The sequence below is a fragment of the Taudactylus pleione genome, unplaced genomic scaffold (genome assembly GCF_031769625.1).
Source record: "Taudactylus pleione unplaced genomic scaffold, aTauple2 ptg000282l, whole genome shotgun sequence".
In the NCBI taxonomy this organism is placed as follows: Eukaryota; Metazoa; Chordata; class Amphibia; order Anura; family Myobatrachidae; genus Taudactylus; species Taudactylus pleione.
This window is the reverse complement of record NW_028284684.1, coordinates 14,284,918-14,309,155: the sequence shown is the minus strand read 5'-3', so window position 1 is coordinate 14,309,155 and position 24,238 is coordinate 14,284,918. Positions and strand designations below refer to the sequence as shown.

The 24,238-nt window shown below is 42.3% G+C and overlaps 1 protein-coding gene across 3 annotated transcripts in view; it reads right to left on the bottom strand.

The window, feature by feature from the left end:
• SCARB1 (scavenger receptor class B member 1) overlaps positions 1 to 24,238 on the bottom strand; it is a 99,205-nt gene that overhangs the window by 4,234 nt on the left and 70,733 nt on the right. For all 3 annotated transcript variants that reach the window (XM_088482126.1, XM_088482124.1, XM_088482125.1), the window contains exons 9-11: positions 8,652 to 8,725; positions 4,713 to 4,764; positions 2,492 to 2,638 (exon numbers count right to left, since the gene is read on the bottom strand). In XM_088482126.1, coding sequence (XP_088338252.1) covers positions 2,492 to 2,638; positions 4,713 to 4,764; positions 8,652 to 8,725 — 273 coding nt within the window. The remainder of the gene's footprint in view (positions 1 to 2,491; positions 2,639 to 4,712; positions 4,765 to 8,651; positions 8,726 to 24,238) is intronic.

Below are 24,238 nucleotides of genomic sequence, written 5' to 3'. Positions count from 1 at the left end.
AAAAAAAAAAAAAAGTAAACTGCATTCATTTTTGAAACATGAAAGAAAAAAACAGAATAAATGTTAGTACATTTAGTATCATGGTCGATATAGATCACTCTGCTGTATGAAAATAGCATATCAAGAAGGCAGTAACAACTACCACAGAGACATAAAGAGGGTTCTAATCAAAGGTCAGAATAAAAGACACTCATGATAAACATGATGCTGATACAATGACATAATGCAGATGAAGAATGACATGAACAATAGCAACTTGCCTCTGTGTGTGAACAAGTCAAATCAGAAACATTTACAACAGTTATTATCTTTAATAAATCAGTCATTTATGGATGATCACAGACAGTCCTTGATTTACATACACTGCTCTCCATATGGATGCTTGCTGTACACACCGGCAAGCCATACTGGATGTGGTAACAAGATACCATTTATAGTTTTAGAAACACTAATACGCTTAAGTGTAGTGGAAGGTGGTCAGTGCATGGACTGCAAACAGTCTGACCTCAGAATTATAAGAAACTGTAAGAAGAGTAATACTTATCTGATAAACGTATAAGTACTCATATCTAAAATTTTGTTGGGCACATGCAAAGCATCCTGCCAGAATAAGGTTTAAAATTAAAGTAAAATAAATGAAAGTGCACATTTTCTAGCTAATAAGAAAAACACAAAGACAAAAACAGTGCCATTGTAACCCAAATCAAGATATAATTTTTTTCATTGTTTTAGATTTTGTTAAGAGAAATAACTTTGAAATCCGTTTACAGCAATGCTCAACGTTCTCTTACACACTGATGTAAAATCTGAGCGCCTCGTAATTGGATAGTTGTAGAAGGCAGTACAATACCACCAGAAGACATGAGGTACAATAGCGGTGTTATGTATAATGGTAATTAACATGCTCTTTTGCCTTCAGAGCAATCGCATGACTTAGTAACTGCCCACCTTAAACAGCATGGCAAACTTGGTTATGGCTCCTGACTCATAGGTTAAGTATCACTGCAGTAATTATTAAATTATCCAAAGTTTAGTATAAAATTTTACTATATTATTTTAAACCACATTACCAGATACTTAGACCTTATGTTGCCAAGGAGTTTAATCCACATTTTTCTTATACTCAATGATGTGAATTATAGTGCAGTGATATTTTATAGGTGTTTATCGTGTGTGGTTTAGTCTATAGTCCTGATCCAGAGATGTACACGAATGCAATCAACTGCATTATCTATCACGGATCGCTGCTGCTAAAATGCCAATACCTTCCAAAGTACAGCCTAGCATACAATCAGCTCCAAACTATCATTTCTTAAACACAGCCTGCAAAATGTAAGTTAGGAGCCGTTTAGTTGGTGATATATATCTCACAATTTTATCTCACATCAAGCTTTGATACATATGCCCCTTAGACACTGTTTCAAGTAAATAATCCCCCACCTCACATAATCATGCACACATTAACGCAGAGGTTCCCAAACACGGTCCTCAAGGCTCCCCAACAGTCCTAGTTTTAGAGATATCTATGGTTCAGCTAAGATGACTTAATTAGTACCTCAGTCAATTTGATTTAACCACCTGTGCTCATCCATGGATCTCTCTAAAACCAGAACTGTTGGGGAGCCCTGAGGAGTGCGTCTGGGAACCTCTGCATTAACTAAAAGGCTGGAAATATGGCCAGTAACTATTTTGCTTTGCCTGAGCCGTAAACAAAAAGCATGGGGTGATTTCTAGAGGTTGAGTAAACCTAATGGTAACACAGAAGCTCTTGAACGGAACTCCATGCAGAGGGTAAAATATTAATTATGATATATATATATATATATATATATATATAGATTTATACAGCTATTTTGGGATAAAAGCTTATTGCATTAAATAAAACATCTACCAGAAATCACACATGGTAAGACTCTGGCATGTCTGTTGCCACCATATGGCAGAGGCGCTTAAATATCGACACACCTTAGCAACTTCTGTAAGTATGGAGACAAACCTGGCTACAGTACCGGTTTCTATAATTGCAGAGCGTTAAGGCATGTCATTTACAAAATGCCTGCCAAACATACTAGAATAGACCATTAAAAAGGTGCCCTTTCAAGAACAAGCTGTACATTTATTCTGTTTTGCGCTCTGTCAATTTCCACTAAAAGATAGTTTCTATATAGTAAGATGGAAAGAACAGACGTCACTATGTGATCCAATGTTAAACTTTAGACTAATGTAGACTAATTAGAATACAAACATCAGTTACTATAATAAAGGCTAACATGGGTACTGGTAAGAAAATCTTTTAAATTCACTGCAACTTTTACTTCTATATAGTTGTTTAACTATAAACTGGTGAAAAGTGCCTGAGATAGTTTATTAAGCATTGCATTTCATGAAGTTTATATTGAGACCCACAATAGAACACCAAGAGTATTAATGCGGCCTGCAAGAGATTGTAAGTTTATTATATAGTGGAGCGAGATGGTTTCAGAATTCTTACCTTATTTACAAACGGAAGGATTGCTGCTATCAGTATAAAAAGGAGACCCAGGGCAATGAGGATGTATTGAAGGTAGTCAAGCACAAGAGGGAGCACAATGAGAATGTTGTAGTAGGTAGTATACACATAACCATCAAGATATCCACTCTGCAGGAAAATATATAGGTTACAAAAACATTGGCTGAATAGTAACAATAAAAAAAAAATAATAATAATTGTTCCTCTTATTTATAGATTTTAAAAGGAGGCCACCAACTATGCACTTGCTAGTTCCAAGTCAAGGCATTCCAGATTATGTGCACAATGAAATTTAGATTATCCAACTATCAATTTGCAGATCACCATAACAGACATTGTGTTTGACTACAGGGCAAGAGCAGGTTTTTTTTTTTTTTTTAGAAAGAGAGAAACATCCAGTTTTAAAGGGAATATGAGGTTTATGATGTTTATCTACAGCCACATGCCTGGTAATCACATCAAAATCTGGGATCCATTATTTAGGGTAAATACAATTAAAGTACTACAGAACTACAAGATATGGAAAAAACTACATTACTGATGACAATTTCCACTTCTCTGTATAACAGTTTACAAGTACTATATTTATCATAGATATAGAATCAGGAGTGTACCAATACAGGGTTGCAGCGATTGTAATACCAGGCCAGTGGTATGACACCAATATCACGGCTGGGCGTCCAAATCCTCCTTACCTACAATAGTGTCTAACATTCCCCTAGTGCTGCCACTGACACTCATGCCCACTGCATAATTTTTGTTGACCTGCTTCTCAATCAAGGATTTCTGACAGCCAATGTGATTACAGGCTACAAGCAGCTGCTCTCTTCACCACTGGGCCAGATTCAAGGGCAGCATAAGGAGGAGAATAGGACGGATCCTTAAAAAGTGTTGTCACATGGGTTGTATATGGAGTCGTAATATATAGGCAAAAGTTAACTTTTCTTGTAAAATGATGTCTGGCTAGTATGAGGGTTCAGGGATTGTGTGTGTACAGGGAACAATAACATAGATCCTGTGTTTTCCATGCACACTCGTTTTAATCAGTTAACAGAAGTATTAAAATGTACTAATACACAGAACCCGATTCAGATGTGGATGCAAATACCATCACAGATGCGATCGCTCATGGATTCGCAATTGCGAAAATATTCTAATGACCCGCTCAGCGTCCAGTGCTTAGAGACGCCCACTGATAAGCATCTCGTATCCGCCGCTCACATACAAAACCGGAAACATTGAAAACAGATCATGCGGCCATCAGCAGACTTAGGGGGAAACTCAATTAGCCCAGATCAATTTTCGTGGTCGAAGAACTGGACAAATGTTGTAGCTTTGGGCAATGCAATTAAAGCCCATTTTTTGTGCCCAAAAAAATTCTGTTTTCAGGCGAACACACATAAGAGTCTGTGATAAGTTCATGGACCTGTGAGCTTCACTGCCAGCTTCACAAAAACAGGCTAATTATTGTTGATTTTTTTTTCGGATGCCTGCTGAGGTCCTGCAAAAAAAAAAATCCCCGATATGTGCTGCAGGTGGCCTCACTTCGGGGATAATTGGATATTCCCGGGGATAAATTAGTGCACAGTAATTTACTGCGGCTAATTTAATTCCTCCCCATATGGCTCTCCAGACACAAACAGTCCGACACGCCTGCATTTGTCTAACCACCCCCAAACACTGTCACTTTGCGAGTCCTGAGTGAGCGTATTCGCAATTCAATGCTGCGTGGTCGCAGTACGGCATACGCATGTGCAATGGCTAACAATTTCTCAATCTGAGTAAATATCCGAGTCAGGCCCTGAAGGCCAATTCTAGGTGTCTTGGCACCCAGCGCCAACCTTACCTCCCCTTCCCTCTCCTGCAGCTCCGTCCCCCTGAGCTTACCAATAATGCCAGCAGGAGGGTGGAGGGCGGCGTTAGTCTGGACCCAGCCAGGTAGCGGATGCTGCACTATGCAGCGGCACCTAGCGCCCGTGTGTCTGCACACACTGAACTTGTCTGAAGCCGGCCCTGGGCCCATAGTACAAAATTGTGGGTAGTCTTTGTTTACTTGCTATTCCTGATTGACACGTGAACTTATAAAAAAAAAAAAAAAAGTAGTAGAAACAAACTCACAGCACTTTAAGTTTGATATTATTCATCATTTTAGGTTTCAGCCTTTGGAAAAACAACAAGCTGAAAAAGGTAATCTTAAACTCACCTCTGAAAACCACAGGATTGGTAAAATTACAGGCTTAATTTTTCCAGTTTGCCTAAAAAAAAATTAAATGGAGATATTCGTGTTGAAATTGTACAAAGCATTGCACCAAAACAAAACTACAGTACATGCATTTTGTTTCCCCAGTTTGATATGACCAGTAGTATCTTCTTACAGCCTGCAGGTGGCACCAGAACAGTGGCTATACATAGAACTAGGACTTTTTGTTGTGACATCTAAAGATGAAATTTTAGAAGTGACAATTAAACAGTGGTCAATGTAACCTCAGACTCCAGTTCTTCACTCAGTGGTCCTGAGCTGTTGTAGCACATTCACTGCAAGGATCAACATGTGTGTTCATAGATGCTCTTCTGCATACCACTGTGGTAAGTTTAGTTACCATCGCCTTCCAGTCAGCTGGAACAAGTCTGGCCATTACCAAGAAGTTTACTCTGCAAGCCACATGCAGGTACCCTGCGCAGCGGCCACGCTTCCATCTATCATTAAAGCTAATCATCAGGGTGCCAGCTAGATATTAAGTTACTTAAAAAATGCCTTCCTCACAATGTGTTCGCTCTCTTCTACATTAGGTAGAGGTAGGATGCTGAAATGCTCCCTGTCAGTAGTATAAAAGGAGCTCTCTTGTGTACTATCAGTGTGGAACTATCAGAGCGGCTAATTTGTTTTTTCCTCTTCAATGACAAGAGGTTGCCACCAGAGTGCGCCTTTAGTAGGACTGTAACCTAAAGCTGTTACCATTGCAGTAAACCAGGAAAAAGACTAAGGGGGGATGCACGTTCCCTGCCCAAATGGCACCTTCTTCCACCTTGTGGGTGCCTAGCGAGACATGACACTACATCCTGCTTCCCCAATGCATGTTCAGGGGTGCCGGGCCAGGACAAACCCGCCATATAGAAAGGCATAGGACCAATTGTTAAAATGTAGCACACATATTAAACCTTCCTTTTGCTCGTCTGGTGCTTGTTCAGTGAGGTCATTTGCACCAGGGAGCTGCTGCACAGGGCATCTCTGCCCCCTGCTATGGCAATAATGGTTCCTGAAGCTCATTTTTTTTTATTGTACGAATTAGCAGTTACTTCCCTTATCCATGTAGTATTAGCATACCTGGAGGGAGCGCAAACCTTTCTAGATCCTGCAAGAATGATAAATTATTGTTCAGTTTTTGCAAGATCCGGCCCTGATATTACCGGCGCCGTAATCCCGATGCCTACCACAATCCCAGCTACCAGGATACCGAAGCCAAGTAGCGGAGTGGAGGGTTAGTCGAGATGGGGAGGGTTAGGTTTAGGGTGCAGTGAGGGGGGAGGTTAGGTTCAGGCACTATGGTGGGAGAGGGGTGTATAGGTATAGGGTTAGGCACCAAAGAGGGAGGATTAGGGTAGGGGGAGGGGTAGCATACCGAATAACAAGACGTGTAAGTATGCTAGCCCTGTCGGGATGTTGGTGTCGGGATCCCGACTGCCGGAATCCCATACAGATTCCCTTGAAACACAGGTGTTGTATCTGAGGTGGGAGCAAAGCAAAAGTAAGTTTGTATCTGGTACAAACCATGTTGCAATGCAAGGGGTGCAAAAACATTTATATTTTTTGTATGCAGGGTAAATATCTGCTTTTTCATATAGCCCACAAATGCTGGACAGATTAATTTAGTTTTGACACGCCCCTCTCACAGCAAAATATCTCTGCACATTTTAAATCTTCTTTTATCCAGGTGCAAAGTTACTTGCTGTATATTTGCTTACTCCTAACCCAGAATCGGCCACCTATTGTAGTTTGTGCGGAATCAGTATGAATAACCGCCGGCCCTATGGCGACGCTGGAAGGCCAGCAGGCGTGAAAATCCCGACAGGGGATTAAGGCAAGTATCCCTAACCCTACACCCCCCTAACCCTCCCTTAGGGGTGCCTAACCCTAACCTCTCCCTCTAGTGCCTAAACCTAACCCCTCCCCCCCCCCCCGTCCCCACAGCCTAAACCTAAATCTCCCAGTAGGGGGAGGGGGGGGGTGCCTAACCCTAACCTCCCTTCCCCTAGCCCAACCCTCCCAGGGGGGTTGCCTAACCGTAAGTCCCCCCTGGGAACTCAACCTAAAACGGCTGTCCACGCCCGCCGCACCTTCGTCCGGTATGCCGGGCTCCTGGCGTAGGGATAATGACAGGCGTCGGGATTTCGATGCCTATCATTAGACCCCTGCCGGGATTTGACAGTCGGGAAGGCTTCCTGACTGCATTCAGTTTGTGCTTGTACCAAATCGTGAATGAATTTTCTTCTCCAGTCACCACCTGAAAATGGTAATACAATTTCCTGATTAATAATAAAATGTTCATACTACTTTAGGCAAGAAATTTGGAGGAGAGTGTAAGTAAGTCATTTAACATTACTAAGATTAGACTATTTATAATTTAACTGTTTGGCTAGAAGGCGAGGTACATTTGGAATATAGTCTCATCCTTTTGTACCATAAACAGTTGTCACATGCAGAAACTTCTATGCAAAAGTCTCTATTGCTGTAGGACCTGCAATAATACTGTAGAAACAACCTATTACTATCTAACTTTTGTCCAGATATCCATCTAATTTAAGGGCTTACCTTAAGCAGGGAGGCTTTTTCACAAGAAGCTGAAGCTTAAGCATTGAAATAACGAATATGTGCACAGAAGCATTGACAACTAGGCAAGCATTTCTTAAGTGAGTATTGCTACTGGGTAGCAAGCGGCAACAGATCAACCTCTTTGGAATGGGGAATACTCAGGACCTATAAAGAAGGACTCTGCTTGCAGCAGACAATAAAACTCACTACCTACCATTCTTATCTAGAGACAAGAAAAACCACTAAGAAAGGAGAATAGCTCTCCTATGAAATTCAAAAATATCATCCATATACTCCCAAGCTATATCTTACTATAGCTATATTCACACTGGATAGGGAGGAAAAGGGCAAAGAAGCAGAGGAACCACAAACTACAATTGCAGCCTGTACAGAATTTCGGAATTGCATACAGTAAGGCATGTCGGACACAGTGTCTGATCAACCATTAGGTTGATCAGGATGCAACCTACGGCACAGGTATTTTGGGAGTGTCACTGCATTTCTTTCACCACCCTATGGAATCCAGAGAATCATAATTACATGCTGTAATGCTACTACGGCTTTCCACAGTGCCCAATGTTAACCCCACCCAAGCAGGCTTGGACATCGGTAACAGCTCGGAGGATGTTGTGCATGAGCTGAGAGTATAGCTGCTGGTGAGCACTGATGGGATGGCCCAGGTGGGCCTTCAGAGAGCAGCCATAAGCAGGGAGAACTAGTAAAAAGGAATACAAGATGGGCAGCAGGGACAAACAAAAATGCACATCTTAAGCCCATGTTTAGTTTGAGGTTTTACTATGGCGATTACAGCAATTATGTGGCGATTATAGCCATACAGTTCTAAGGACAGACTAATCCTACAGTGTACCTGTATCTCAGTGTACCCCATTGTTAAGTTGTCGACAGCAGCCTGCGTCTGTACTGTATAGTAACACTGTATTGTATGACAGCCTCTGGAATGTTACCTGCAGTGTATGGTGGTCCCTAAAATAGCTGCCTTTGATGTGAGTGAATGTAATCATTTGGGTGGAGGGGGGATTTGGATGCTATAAGTAGTAGCCTTTAGGTGTCCTAGGATAAACAACAGCTATGAACAAAATTGTAGTGTACAAATAATGACAAGTTATTATATAGGGCTTTAAACCATCTGCTATAGCATGTGAGCCGGGGTATGGCGGAAGCCTAATATTTACTTAAAGCACAAGGCACTATGTACTGTAGATGTGAGAAGCCAATGCAAAAACAGATTATAAAAAAAAAGCCTTTTTTCCTCCCTTTCACTTTGGATTATTTTTTTATTATTTATAATTAACAGAAGTGAGAGATACTTACACAATGCCATTGACACCCATTGTAAGCATACTGATCTGCATCTTGACTGACACATTCATTGGAATTCCTGTGAGCTAAAAAAAATAAAATAAAAGCGATGCTTTATATCACCAGTTATACACTTTCTAAAGTTCTACTCAAAAACAGGATTACCTTATTACTTTTATTGGCATTATCAGTTCTAATTTATAATCAAGAGTACAAGCCTAATAATTAAAAAGAACTACAAAATCCAATCTTTATAAAGTAAGAACATTCTTAAATCAAGAACAGTTCAAATCAGTGTTCTATTGGACAGTAGAATGCAATAGGACTTGCAATTAATGGCATTTTGCCATGACGGAGGAGGGGCCTAATGAAAAAAAAAAAAAGGCCAGCTACACCCACAAAATATCCAGCTTAATCTTCTCTCCCAGAAAACAGCAACTAAAGCCTGTAAGTATGGGTTGCAAAATATTTTATTACTTTTTTTATTTGTATAAGGCCTTAGAATAGAACATTGATGATCCTGGTCATTAAGAAGGATCACAAAGTTGAAAAAGCATGGTTCAGAGTGAGTTACCAAAGGAATGTCACGCAGGGTAAAATGTCACAGTTCTCTCAAGATCACATGTATACTGAAACTGTACAAGTCTAAAACAGATTATGAATGAATAAATGGTATTGTGTAGAGATCAAAGCTTTTTTTTTTACCATACTAATGGATAGCATTAAAAAATAGCCAATTATATTTTTTTTTATAGCAGATGTTAAACGATAACATTGTGATCCACTGAGCATTGGAAGTATTAAATCTACATGCCTGCACCATGGCTTACCTTTCGACTCTACTAATTTGGATAGAACAGTCCCCATTTGAGGTGAACCAAAAAACCTGGGGAGGTATGTCCAGTTTACTGAATAGCAGAGTAGTGGTGTACAGGTGCCTCGGTCACAATTGTGCATGACATTGAAGGAATATTTATAGGTAAGGGAAAGATAGATCGAGGTGGCACAACTCTCCAGAAGTGATTGTTACATTACCTAGGGCATACCCAAGCACAATGACATATCTATAAATATACTTAACTCTCCGCAGTCCTGCATCTGCCCGCGGCCTGGAGTGGCAGAGCAGCAAAATTCACTAAGAAAATGGCACGGTGACCATTTTCCTAGAGACCTGCGCATGCCAGAGAGGAGGGGGCCCACACGGAGGCTGCACACAGGCCTTCTCCTCTTAAACCACCCCTGGCCAAGCCCCTGTGACTTGTGACCATACTGCCTTCTCATGCATACAATATAAAGACAAAATAGTAACAGCGCTACACCTTTTGACTCTAGATGTTATGCTTAGTTCAGGCAGATGCCTGTACCACGTGGCCTGATTCTGCACGTGGTACAAGCATCTGCCTGAACGAAGCATAACATCTACAGTCAAAAGGTGTAGCGCTGTTACTATTTTGTCTTTATATTGTATCCAATGGTAAGGGAAGAACACCCTTTGTATATAGCAGCTCCCTAAACAAAAAATAGGGTGGCAGCCCAGTGTTCAGTACTATTTTTTGGTATTTCTTCTCATGCATACGCCTCAATAACCTGACTTAAAATGCTGGAGGTATGCCATGCTATAGAAAACAGATATTGTTGACCGTGTGTATGCACCATAAGGGCAGTCTATAGTGTTGAGAAATGTTTATTATTAATAACAAACGGCACAGAAGCAAATCTTTAGAAAACCAATTGACAGGGACTTAGACAGTTGCTGGGTACTGAATTTATAGGCAGTGCCATTAGCAATATCAGATTGGTCTAGAAATTAACTAGTATTGATTGCATTGCAAGGGTCTAAAAGCTGCCTGTAGAGGGAGCAAGAAGCTTGAACTTCAGGTCATTATTGTTGCTAAAGTATGCACACAACGCTTACTTGGGGGGGCATTTTTCACTTTATTTCACCATTTTTAGGACCATGATGAAAAGCGATTTATATAACCAGATGGGTGGCTTTTACACTTAGGAAATATCTGTCTGATCTGAAAAGGGATTGGCAGTCTAAAGAGTTCATTAATATAGGGGTAATAAAAGCTCACTTTGCGATAGTATATCTCCACATGATTAAAAATCTGCACATTTTATTTACAGCAAAGGCAAGATATTTATTATGACTGCAGGAGTGTCAGACATGGATAAGTCTAGTAAAAGGAGAGACAATATTAGTAAACACACTGTTGTAAGTGTCCCAGCTTTACTCCTGCTAGAAAGATTGAGGAGACATTTTATCATAAAAAAACAAAAAAAAAACAACCAAATAATGGATGAATGCAATTTTAAACTTGTGCGTATATAAAACAAGTTTATGGGGGGGAAAAAACAAAAACACATTTCCTCCATAGTAAAATATATTAAAAAAAGGTTTGTCCCTATAGAAGACAATTTTATATACTCCCGAGCAAGCTTCTGGAACTATATTCCAAATAAGACTTCTGGTCTGAAGGGTTTGTAGTGGACAAGTTAGACGAGTATAGCCTGAATGACATTTCAGACTAAAATATCTGTATCCAATACATCTATAGAATAAGCGAGAAAGCGTCTGTCTGTCCTTTATGCATGGCCAGTTTTGGACCTAGCACCACCAAATTTGTCATGGTGGTGTAGTTTGACCAGGATTAGGTTATTGAATTTAGTCAGGGCCACACACTGTCACCCAATCCCTAAAAATGGGGACACTTAAATTACACAGGTTCCAGGGCTGGCTCAAGTGGAAATTGAAAAAAAACCTGTGTGAAACTTTATGACTCATGCAAGTTCATATTAAATCCAGAGTTAGTCGTTTTTAAAGTGACCATATATATTAGTCAGCCCTCTGTGCTTGCATGCAAAGGAGTAACTAGAACTTTGGGGGCCGCATAGCAAGATCTTAAAAGGGCCTTCCCCCACACGTAAAAAAATGCACACTTTTGCCACCACACAGTTATACCTCTTATACACATTATGCCACACAGTAATGCCCTTTCCATATTATGCCACATAGTAGTAGTGCCCCATATAACACATGCCACACTATAGTAGTGCCCATTACACATTATGCCACACAGTAATGTCCTTTACATATTACCTTCCAGTCTCCCTCCAGCAGCTTCTCGCCTCCCCATGTGCCATCAGCAGCCAGCAGTTGTGTATTTGGGGCTGGGCTGCAAGCTCATTACAGCTGGTGCACCGAAAAGGCAGCAGCAAGCGCCTGCACAATTTGAATCTGGTGTCGGTCGTGAGCCAATCAGAGCTCACAGACCAACAGCCAATCAGGAGCCACCACTGCTGATTGCCTTGTGACCAGCGGCGCTGTCCCCATGTCTGCCTGTCGGTGCGACAGCTGTAATCAGCTGGCGGGCCAGCACCAAATAAACACCACTGCCACCAGGGCCCCCATTGGCGGCCCTAACTTGACTGGCCCACCTGGTGTGTATGACTAGGTGCAGGGGGAGCAGCGGGCCACAGAGGCAGCTTGGGCATTATAGCAGTCAATCCCCTTGCACCTACGAAAGGTATGCCACTGTTTGCATGCATGTTAGCAAATAGTGGGATCCTTTTCAGGATCAATGGAATGGGGGTATAGGAGAAGACAATGTAAACAAAAAAGGCTGCAGGTGTACTTCAGAGTCCAGTCTTCAACCCGGGCAACACCGGGTATCCCAGCTAGTAATATAACAACCCATCTTGCTGCCACCCAAAAAACGCACCTAACAGCTGCACATACAGTACCTACTGTATCAACCACTTTGTCATCCTTTCCAAATGGACTGCTTCTCAATCACAATTTTTAAAATTTTGAATTGGTCTAGCCTGTAAAAGGGGACAATTCAATTTCAGGAGACGTGCACACGAGGGGATTATGGTACATCGCAAATCTTTCAATACACTTCTATGGGATGCAAGGAAAATTGTGCAATATTGACGGCCATTGAATTGCCCTCTTATAATCTAGTGCAATAAGTCTGTCAACATGGCTAAGGATGCTTAAAAAGTTTAATGGAAGCTTTATCTTTGGGTTTTCACTCTACATTGTATCCCTCAGAAACAAGCCACTCTCCACAATGGCTCCTGGCTCAGGTATCATTTACATTTTTCGTTCAGGGATAAAATCTACAACGTATTTATTTTCTTTAGGTTTCCAGCTGCTATTTGTTTTTCTCTTTTTTGCCACTTTCGTTAAAACACTGCTTGCTTCTGTAATAGAGATAGACAGATAGCTCTATCTGCAATCCAGTTATATTAAAACTTCTGTCTTATCAACGCTTTCCGTACTAGGTCGCAGTCTCCCCCATCACTGCTCTGCAGGTTTGAACGTATTACGCCAGTTCATTTGTGACTGCAGTGCAAGGAAAAATGGCTGCCCCACTTGTGATTTGCACAAAAGAGCAACGTGCAGCAATTAGTTTTTTGTGGTCTGAGGGCGTGTCTGGTGCCAATATTTATCGAAGATTTTGTGCACAGTATGGAAAAAGTGTTTTGTCGCACAGAAGTGTGTATGAATGGATACAGAAGTTCAAGGAATGTCACACAAGTGTCAGCCATGAAGGAGCTGGACGCCCGTCCACGTTGATAACATTGAGCTTGCACGTAAACGGATTCTGTTGCATAGACGAGTGACAGTGTATGTTGCAAATCATTTGCAAATCAGCCATGGCTCTACCTATGCAATAATCCACAACAGACTTGGGTTTGAAAAGGTTTGTGAGATATGGATACCGAAACAACTCATGGAAGAGCACAAACAGAAGCATTTGGACATCTGCAAACAAAATTTAGACAGATGAAAGTTTCTTAAAAAAAAAAAAAAAAAAAAAAAAGGAAGAATCAATCCTGATGAGACATGGACTCATCACTACGAGCCTGAGAGTAAATGGTAGAGTTTCGAATGAAAACATTCTCAATCGCCAAAGAAGAAAACGTTCAAATGTCAACCATCAGCTGGAAAATGGATGCTTACAGTTTTCCGGAATTCTCAAGGGCCAGTTTTGGAACATTATCAGGAAAAAGGTTCAACAATCAACAGTGCTCGTTACAGTGAGATGCTCACTGAAGAGATGAAGCCTAAAATTCAAACAAAACGCAGAGGACTGCTATCCAAGGGTGTCGTGTTGTTGCATGACAATGCACGTCTGCACACCGCTGTTCATACGGTCGACGCTCTACAAAAACTTTGTTTTGAGGTGTTAAAGCATCCTCCCTATAGTCCAGATCTTGCCCCATTAAACTATCATCTGTTTGGTCCCCTGAAAAAAGCCCTAAGATTCACGTCTGATGCAGAGGTGAAGACAGCGGTGCATTCGGGGCTCGCAGCTCACATTAAACCACCTGCCTAATACTGTGTAGGTCCCCCTGGTGCCACCAAATCAGCTCTGACCCTTCGAAAAAAGGGTTCTAAAATTCTGGCACCACTGTCCGGTTATATCCTCTGTATTTATACACAAATGCAGAAAATGATGGTAATCACCATCTAGGGAACTGTGTCACATTTTTAACATCATGTATAGAATTTGCTAGACTTATTAAGAGTGTGCCTCTTTTCCAGAGTATTGCTTCTCACCATTTGATCATAGCCAGCATTAACTTTTTCAGCAATTTGCGCTACAGTAGCTCTTCTGTGGATCGGATCAGATGGGCTAGCCTGTGCTCCCCACGTGCATCAATGATCCTTGGGCACCGAGGACTCACCAGTTGTCCATCCTTGGACCACTTTGGTAGGTACTAACCACTGCATACCAGGAACATCCCACACCACAAGACCTGTCATTTTGGAGATGCTCTGACCCAGTTGTCTAGCCATCACAATTTGGCCCTTGCCAAAGTCGCTCAGATCCTTACACTTACCCATTTCCTGCTTCTAAGTAGGGATGTGCAGGCTCGGATAGGTTCGAATTTGCATGCAGAGTTTGGATCTTTCCCTCCAAAAAACGGGACTCAGAATGAGGCAAAACGTCACCTTGCATGGACAAACATCATCATTCCTGGACCAAAAGTCCAGGAATGATGAAGTTTGTCCATGCAATATGACGTTTTGCCTCTTTGAGTCACGTTTTTTGGAGGGAAAGTTCCGAACTCTGCGTGCAAATTCGAACCTGCACATCCCTACTTCTAACACATCCACTTCAAGAACAGAGTGCTGACTTGCTGCCTAATATATCCTATACCTTGACAGATGTTATTGTAACTAGATACTCAATGTTGTCCACTTTAAATCGGTCATCAGTGGTGTTAATGTTACACACTATTTTTTTCCTACATCTGAACAATAAGTTCATAAAGACAAGACCACTTACCATAAGTGTTAGCAGCATTTCAGACTGCTATATAACAGTTGGGCTTATGCAGGGGAGAATTAGAAAGTGTTCATTACTGATGGCTTTACCTTGAGTTAGGTGGGCTATGCCCCACTGAAGCATCGGGATTGGGTGCAATCAGGATGAGCAGCAAGCAGTCCCCCTGTGCAGCCCAGCACACAGCAGAGTGTGCTGGGCTGCTCAGTTGACAGGGAGGAGGCATTGGACCCGGCCCCTGCTGCACTACTCTATATTAGACCATATTTGACATTGACAACATTGGACTTGCACCAGTTAATCATCTAGTATTTTTCATTTATCACATTCTGTACCAAAGTTTAATGCTATTATAATGGCAATAAAAACAATGAACAAATAAAAAAACAGAAGGTAATATTTGACCTAAGACTAGAAAAAAGTATGGTCTGTGTTTGTCTCTTATGATAATGAGCCTAATGAATTTATGAGTTTAAGTGCCTCTTATCAAAGTCACTGCTCGTGTTGCAGCAATATGAAATCCTTGTACTATGGAATAGTGGATGCTTAAAACTACACGCAACCGCCTGCTAAGATATTGTTGTTTTTCAGAAATGAAAAAACACATTTAAAGCTTGAAAATGTTTAATCCAACCATTTTTGTATTGGAAACAGTATTGTTCAATAGTCCTAATCCCACTACATAGCCCATTATGAGAAAAGATAGGAACAAAAATTCAGGAAGCGACCAGGTTGTGAACCCTGGAATAGACAGAATGATACTCTGAATTTGGGGCAAGGGGCTGATCAGTGAGGAGGGCACATTTTAAATTTTGATGGGAAAATTTTTGTATACGATGCTATAGCATCCCATATGCCCCATCAATGCCCCTCAGACTACTCAAACATGCCCCTTCAATTGGATACCTACAGGAGGAGTTGCGATTGCCGATCAGTCTGTCCCAAGGAAGATGAGCTGGTTCTCCCAATGCACATTTTGACAGCATTTGGGGTGACCTTTGGTGTGGCTCCCCTATTTGAACATTCGACTGTGCTGCAGCCCCACCTCTAGGTTTTTTTTTGCATTGGAATACTTCACTTGCTTTGTATTTTTCATTTTCTCGAACATGGCAATTGAGATTTTGAATGTTTAAAAGGAAAATGATGCCTGACACCATTGTCCCCATCACAGGACACAAAGCCTGCTTGTTCCGATCTCATGTATGATACTCAGCTAATGGCTAGGGAGGTGCATGAACTAATTGTGAGGCAAGTGGAGGATAACTGGAAGGAGTTCTCCATGTCCCACGACAGCAAGGGGGACCACTACACCAGCTCAGCTGAGTACCTCCTTGACATGTCCCAACCCTTTACTTCTGCTGGTTTATGTGAATTGGTGGTGGCTGGGCAACTGTTAGAGTTGGTCTTCGAGGTTTACTGCAATGGTGAGTACTACGAGAGTTTCGGTGCTGAACGTCACCCTGTAAGGAGGCTACGATTTACGCAGGACCTCTCAAGGGGCCATTGCCATGAGTACCTGCGGTGTGAACCTCAAAAAGTTTTCACCACATCACCCTCCTCAAGCCAGACTCCTATCACAGACATCACTTCTTCCTGTCCCCAAGAAGGCTCCTGCTAAGCATTGTGCCAGATAAACACACTCTAAAAGAAGAAAGATACTTCAGGATGTGGCAAAGAAATATTCGCAGACTAATCCTACTAGAACACTCGTTTACACCAGGGCCAAAAAATGAAAGTAAGCATACAAGTTAAAATTGTATGAAGGAAATTAAAATATCTAAAAAAGGTCTACTCTAGAGAAACCAGGTACAAGAGCATATTTTAATTATATATATATATATATACACATACACACACACATATATATACACATACATACACATATATTTTCATTCATTCTCTTTGCTACATAGGTCAGAGTAACAATCCTTGTACCTCTGATTGTAAAGATAAAAAGTAATTGATCATGAGAATTGTGAAACCCATTTATCAGCCAAACATATGATGCTCCAAGATACAGTATGGTTACATAAGATTAACATGATGACATTATTATTATTATATTATTAATATAAGGCTGTTCAGTCTCTTCAATGTGCGAGCACTCATTTACACCAGGGCCAAAAAATAAAAGTAAGCATACATGTTAAAATGGTATTGAGGAAATTACAATATCTAAAAGGTCTACTCTAGTGAAACCAGGTACAAGAGCATATTTTATTATATAATATATATATATATTTTCATTCACTTTGCTATATAGGTCAGAGTGACAATCCTTGTACCTTTGATTGTAAAGATAAAAAGTAATTGATCATGAGAATTGTGAAACATGTTTATCAGCCAAACATATGATGCTCCAAGATACAGTATGGTTACACAAGATTAACATGGTGACATTATTACTACTACTATATTATTAATATAAGGCTGTTCAGTCTCTTCAATGTGCGAGCCCCAACGGCTCCCGCTGCAAGTGAGACAAGACAGCCTTAGAAGAGGAGGACTCGCCGCCGGTGTAAGTATGGGAGAAGGGGGAATGCCGCAGCAGTGATAGGGCAACAGCCAAGAGGGGACATTAAACTAATAATACCACCACCACCACTATTTTCTTCCAATAGGTCTGAAAGTACTTGAGTAAATTTTAGTTTTTTTTAATCATAAGTATTAATAGACCAAAGAAATGAGAGCCAAGTAATTGGGATAGACCGAGATATATATACATATTTTTTTTTAGAAATTAAAAAGGTGTATTAATGAAACACTTGTGGGTAAGTCTGTATTTGAAGGGTTCTAGAGTGGAGGCCTCTTGAACTGTGCGAGGAAGTGAGGTCCAAAGAAATCCGCAAAGCTAAAAGCTCATCCCCCAAATAAAGTAAGGGATATTCCAGGAACTTCCAATAGTCATTCATCTGCAGACCACCACAAGTAAGTGGAGATGTAAGGAATCAGAAGCTGTGTCAGGTACCTTGAAGCCTGGTTATGTAGGGCTTTGAAAGTCATTAAGCCAATCTTGAAATAAGGTCATCTCAGGAAGCCAGTGAAGGGAAAGGAAGGGTTATGTGGCAGAAATAGGGCTGGTTAATCAAGACAATTTATATTAGGAATAATAAAGCACAAGTAGAGATAATTAACCTGTCAAATAGAAATGTGAACAGCACACAATACAGGGTGTCCCTAAAGTCTGGACACGGTAAAAAAAATATATTTGATGCGATTTCCTAACACAGATTTAATATGGCTTTGGCGAAAGAAGAAAGAATTGAAGTGGTACTTCTCAGGGGACGTGAAGGATGGTCATATCGAAAAATAGCAGATGAATTTAATGCACGTCATTTTATTTATTGAACATATGTTTTTTTGCCTATGTGTCCAGACTTTTGGGACACCCTGTATTAAGGGTTGTATTTCTAATTTAAAACAACCTTGACAGGAAAGATACTATTCAGTTAATAATGACAATTGTCCATCTACGCTGTAAACTCACCTCAGGAAGCAGAGAGTTGAGTTTTATTTTCATTCCCAAAAAAATACAATCTCCATTAGAGGCTGTGTTTCAGCACCAGAGCCGTAACTAGACTTTTTGGTGCCCTAGGCCAGAGAGCATTGGCATCCCCCCATTTTTCAAATAAGGACCTAAGACACGCCAAATAAAAGGGGCATAAAAGGGGCATAGCCTCATGGGTAAGGGCCATTACAAGTCTGATTTGTCCCATACCAGTGTTCTCTCTGTCACTGCCAAACACAGGGCCCCATTTACAAACAAAAAGAAATACCAGCTGGAATTTTCGTTTAGTATCACTGTGATACAAACGAAAATTCCACTGGTATTTAGTAATACTTAACCCTCCGGCGAGGTCCCGCGGAATCCTCGTCCTCGAAGAGGTCCTCTGCTGGGCTGCTGGCAGCCGAACGCTGCCAGCGACGGGGCTCCAGGGTCATGCGCGACGGTCCGTCTGCGCATGTGCATGACAGGGAGTCTCGGCAGTGCCTGGAAGGCTTCGTTGAAGCCGGAAAAGTACCGCCGGGTCTCCATTACTGGCAATGGGGCCCGCATCGCTCTCGCCATCTTTTAGATGGCGAGAGCGATGCTGTACAAACAGCGGTAATCTTAGATTACCGCTGTTTACTAAATACAACAAGAAGGTATAACCCCTTTAGCGAGCGCTAAAGGGGTTATATTTCGTTTGTAAATGGGGCCCACAGTGTGAATCCAATGGCTGCAGTGATGATACACAGTAATTATACAGTATAACTCCCCAGCCCTGCAGCAGGATTTGTCCATCGGACAGCCTTTCACAAGCCTGGAGCCGGCAGTGTAGATCAACGACTGATGGTATAGAGAGCGCTACTTGTAATGTATATGCAGCAAATATCAGCGACGGGGAGATCTGTGTATGTACCCTGTGCCGAAGGCTGAACTCACCAGCAAAGGGTAATCAAGGTGTGCTGCTAACACCTGGGTCGGGAATCAGTGGCTGTGTTTAGGGCTGCGATCATAAATTGTGGGGCATGTAGCTATGTGTATTAAATAAAGGAGGATGTGACTGAAGGTGCTTGGGGGATGTGGCCAGATGGATGGGGGAGTCAGCCAGGGAGGAGATAGGGGCGGGTAGGAAATGCCATGGATAAAATAAGAGGAAGCTACAAGTGAGAATAAAAAAAAAAAAAAAAAAAATGACAGGCCTGAACAGCGCCCTCTGCCCTGCCGTGCATTGCCATGGTACCTGTCGCACTGCCCTAGTTACAGCCATGTTTAGCGCACCAAATAACAACTAAATATCTTGCTATGTGAGTTACTACAAACCAATCTTGTTCCAATGAGAAATATACAGCAAAACATAAAAAAACACAAATATAAAATTGTCCCTAGTACATATTCATCAGTAAATTACACTACGAAAAAATGAAAATCTATATGTATGTATGTACACACACACCTATATAAAAAAATGTTTTATTTATTAATTAATTTTTTTTTTGGGGGGGGGGGGGCGCAGCTAAACTTACTATAACAGTTCTGCTAAATAATTGCACTATTGATTATCTGTACAAGTAAAAGTGCTGATTGGACTTAAAAATAAAACTGCGCTCGAGTGTGTAGGTGCCACAATGGGAAAAATATAGCATGTTCAGTGTCCTCCCTCATTTAGTGCACCAGACAATACCCACCAAGAGCCCACATAACTTGAAAGAGAAGACTTACCCCTTTTCAATTAGAGTGCCCCTGAGAATCTCCCATCCCAGGACTATCATAATGATTACAGTGCAGGAGTTACTCTCAGGTGCTCGTCAGTGGCGTATCCATAATGGGTGCGCGGTGCCTACAGGCCCCTGGGGGCCCAACACTACATTGGCATCAGCGAATCTCTCCTGGGTGCAGTCCCCTTTCCCTTTATAGCTCCGGCTGTGTGACTATCTTTCCAGGAAAGATAGTCATGTAATCGGAAATCGCATCGACACAGCAGAAAGCAAAGACTAGCACTGTGCCAGAGGCTTGGCTCAATTCCGCGCATGCACCATCTTTCAGATGATGCCCCAGTTACTGGTAGCACAGGTATGAGGGGGGGGTTATGCTGCATGCAGGCCGCCTCATCTCGTGAAATCCCCTGGTGCTCACACAAATACCAGAGAATAAATTCTCAGGGGTCACATAAGTCACTTGATGTCAGATAGATCACAGTGCTCTCTACTTCATTCACTGGCTTTTAAAAATGTATGCAGCATAGTGCATGGAGGAGTCAGTCTTAATGAGTTACTCAATCCCAGAGATAGGGGTGGCTTTTAAGTCCCCCCTCCTTCCCCCTCCCTCATATTTGTGCCCAGACAGTGAAATTAAAATTCTATATACTCTGCTGATCTAGAGATTACTATTCTCATATCTGCAAAAAATAGAATAAAAAAATCCTCCCTATTGAAAAAACATTCTGCAAATATGTTCACATTGAAAAGATGAAATGATATTTAAGGTAATTGTAAAAGCCTATCACCACTGATGAAATGATATTTGAGGTAATTGTAAAAGCCTATCACCACATTCATAAGCTCAATAGCTTTAAACTTGAAAATGCCTGGATGGCTACTGCAAGAGTCATGTGACACTGTGGTTGTTGAAAGACACCCATCCCCCTCAGGTGCTTTTATCATTTGGTTTTAACCAACACTGCTCTATTAAGATTGCAGGCACCCACCAGTTCCAACATTGTTCATTAAGACACTGCTATATACAAACCCATCCTACAACATTTTTATGCAGCCACCTCTCTATGTACAAGTACAATAAGGAGTTCTTTTTAGTAAGCCACAAAGAGACTCAGATGTCCTATGGGAAGCACCCCACCTAGAAACTTCACTTGTGCCACAGTTTTCAGAGTGTTTCCAGATGTCCTGAATGCCTCCCATTTAGTAGAATGGAATTCCCGTTGCCAACAGAGGCTGCAGTACTCAATATCAAGATACATACAAAATAATGTTCCTATTGTCTTCAACATAACCAACTCTCAAATGAGCAGCTGAATAATGTGGTGCCTGGAGACTACAAACTGCTTCGCTGCCAGTGCCAATCACTGTAGGAAAACATGATTTTCGCAGATAGCATATGATAGTTTGTATAGCAAACTTAATAGTTAAAGTAACTGTACAACATGGTAATACACCTGTAGAAAAATACATTTTATACACCGATTATCTGCATCTGTAATAGTAAAAGCAATAAGAAAGTTTTTATGTGGCATTTCTCTTTTTGCCAACAGTGTGTTATCCTTTACAATGTTAGATAAAAGAAAATAAGAGTTATGGTATAACATGCCTTTGTTAACTCTTTTTCTTCGAGGTCCATAGCCATTACGTTGGGGTATGAATCCCGGTCACCAAACAGTTAATGCAAACGAGTTCTCTGCTCCCAGGATGCACCGGGGTTCCTCCTCATATACCCCACCCCCTGCCTCAGGTAGCCAGTGCGTTACCAAGCTCAAGCAGGCAGAGACAAACAAAGGGTAAGAAAGAAAAGACCTATACTCACTAGTTCAGACTCTTGACAAAGGTATGGATGGAAGACCATGTGGCTGCTTTGCATAATTGCTCAGCAGAAGCACCCCGGCGGGCCGTCCATGATGGACCATACTTGCCGACATTCAGCTCCCTCCTTCCGGGAGGGAGCTGAATGCCTGCATTGTGTGGGGGCGTGGCCGGGCTATGATGCCGTTTTGGGGGTGGGGCCGGGGGCGTGACCGCACAATCGCGTCATTGTGGCCCCGCCCCCTCTTCACAATGCCGGAAAAAAGGCATTGTGAAGCATGGGGCGGAGCCACGATGACGCGATTCAGCGCGAATCGCGTCATCGGGCCCCCGGCAGCGGGGGTTTTTGCTAGTAGTCTGGGGGGGGTAGGCAGCAGCCGGGAGGCTTGCCTGCCTTTCCGGGGGGTCAGGAGCGGCATCCGATATTCGGGAGGCTCCCGACCAAATCGGGAGGGTAGGCAAGCCTGTAATGGACCCACCGCCTTAGTAGAATGTGCCGTCACCGAATCAGGCACCCGCATACCAGCCTGTGTATAAGCCAATGAAATTGCCATGCGAATATATCTGGCCAGTGTCTGTTTACTGGCTGGCCAGCCACGCTTACGACAACCATAAAGCACAAAAAGTGAATCGGACTTCCTCCATATGCTCGTGCGTTTAACACATTCTTAACGCACGGACCACATCCAGGGAAGCCTCACCTTGTGAGAGACTTGTGCCCTGAAATGCTGGAACTACTATTTCTTCATTAATATGAAATTTAGACACCACTTTCGGGAGGTAACCCTCCCTAGTACGTAGCACTGCTCTATCTTGATGAAATACCAAGAACGGCTCCCGGAAGGAAAGCGCAGCTAAATCCGACACTCTACGTGCAGATGCCATAGCAAGGAGGAATACAGTCTTTGCTGTTAGCCACTTGATGTCTATTGAAATTAAAGGCTCGAACGGAGGAGCCTGTAAAACCTTCAGAACTAGAGTCAAGTCCCACGGAACAACAGGGGAAACGAAGGGAGGCTGAATCCTCAACACCCCCTGAAAAAAAGGTCTTTATATCCGGTCTCAAAACAATTTTATGTTGAAACCAGACTGAAAAAGCTGACACCTGTACCCTCAAAGAGGCCAGGCGGAGGCCTTTTTCCCGACCGCTTTGAAGAAAATCAAGCACGCTGGATATCAGGAACTTCTGTGGATCATACCCTTTCAGTTCACACCACTGAAAGAAAGTATGCCAAACCCTATAGTATATACGGGCTGAGGATGGTTTCCGTGCCTTCAACATCGTCCGTATAACAGACTCGGAAAACCCCTTCTTCCTCAAGAGGGAGGCCTCAAGAGCCATGCCGTCAGTGATAACCGATGAAGATCCGGGTACCAGCAGGTACCCTGTAGTAACAGATCCGGTCTCAATGGCAGAGGCCATGAGTGTCTACAGAGAGACTGTAGATCTGTGAACCAGTGCCGTCTCGGCCATGCTGCAGCTATTAATATGACGGTGTTTCCCTCTTGTTTGATCTTTTTGACAACTCTGGGCAGAAGAGCAAACGGGGGAAACCGATATACCAGCTTGTAACGCCACTTTACTGTCAGTGCGTCTACAAACTCTTGTCCAGGATCCGTACCTGGGAACCTTGTTGTTCCTTCTTGATGCCATCAGATCTATTTCTGGTAGACCCCACCTGTCCACAAGGTTCCGAAAAACCTGTGGATGTAGGGCCCATTCCCCTGCATTTATCTCTTGCAGACTGAGAAAATTGGCCTCCCAATTCAGGATTCCTGGAATGAAAATGGCAGATATCGTGGGCAGATGAGTCTCTGCCCATACCAGGATCTTTGATACCTCTGCCAAGGCAGCCCGACTCCATGTGCCCCCTTGATGATTTAGGTAGGCGACCGCGGTGCAATTGTCCGACTGTATCTGCACCGACCTGCCCTTTAAGATTTCCTGAGCCTGCACTAAAGCTTTGAATATAGCTCTTAGTTCCAGAATGTTTATCGGTAGCTGGCTTTCCGCCACTGACCACTTTCCCTGGAAAGTGTGTGACCCCGTCATCGCCCCCCAACCTTGAAGACTGGCGTCGGTTTTGACTAATGTCCAATCCGGCACCCAAAAGGGACGACCCTGTCTGAGATGCTTTGTCTGCAACCACCAGGTCAGGGACAACCATACCTCTGGAGAGAGACGCAGCAGCTGAGACCTGATCGTGCGATGAACCTTGTTCCAGCAAGACAGAACTAATTGCTGCAGTGGTCTGGAGTGGAATTCAGCGTATTCCG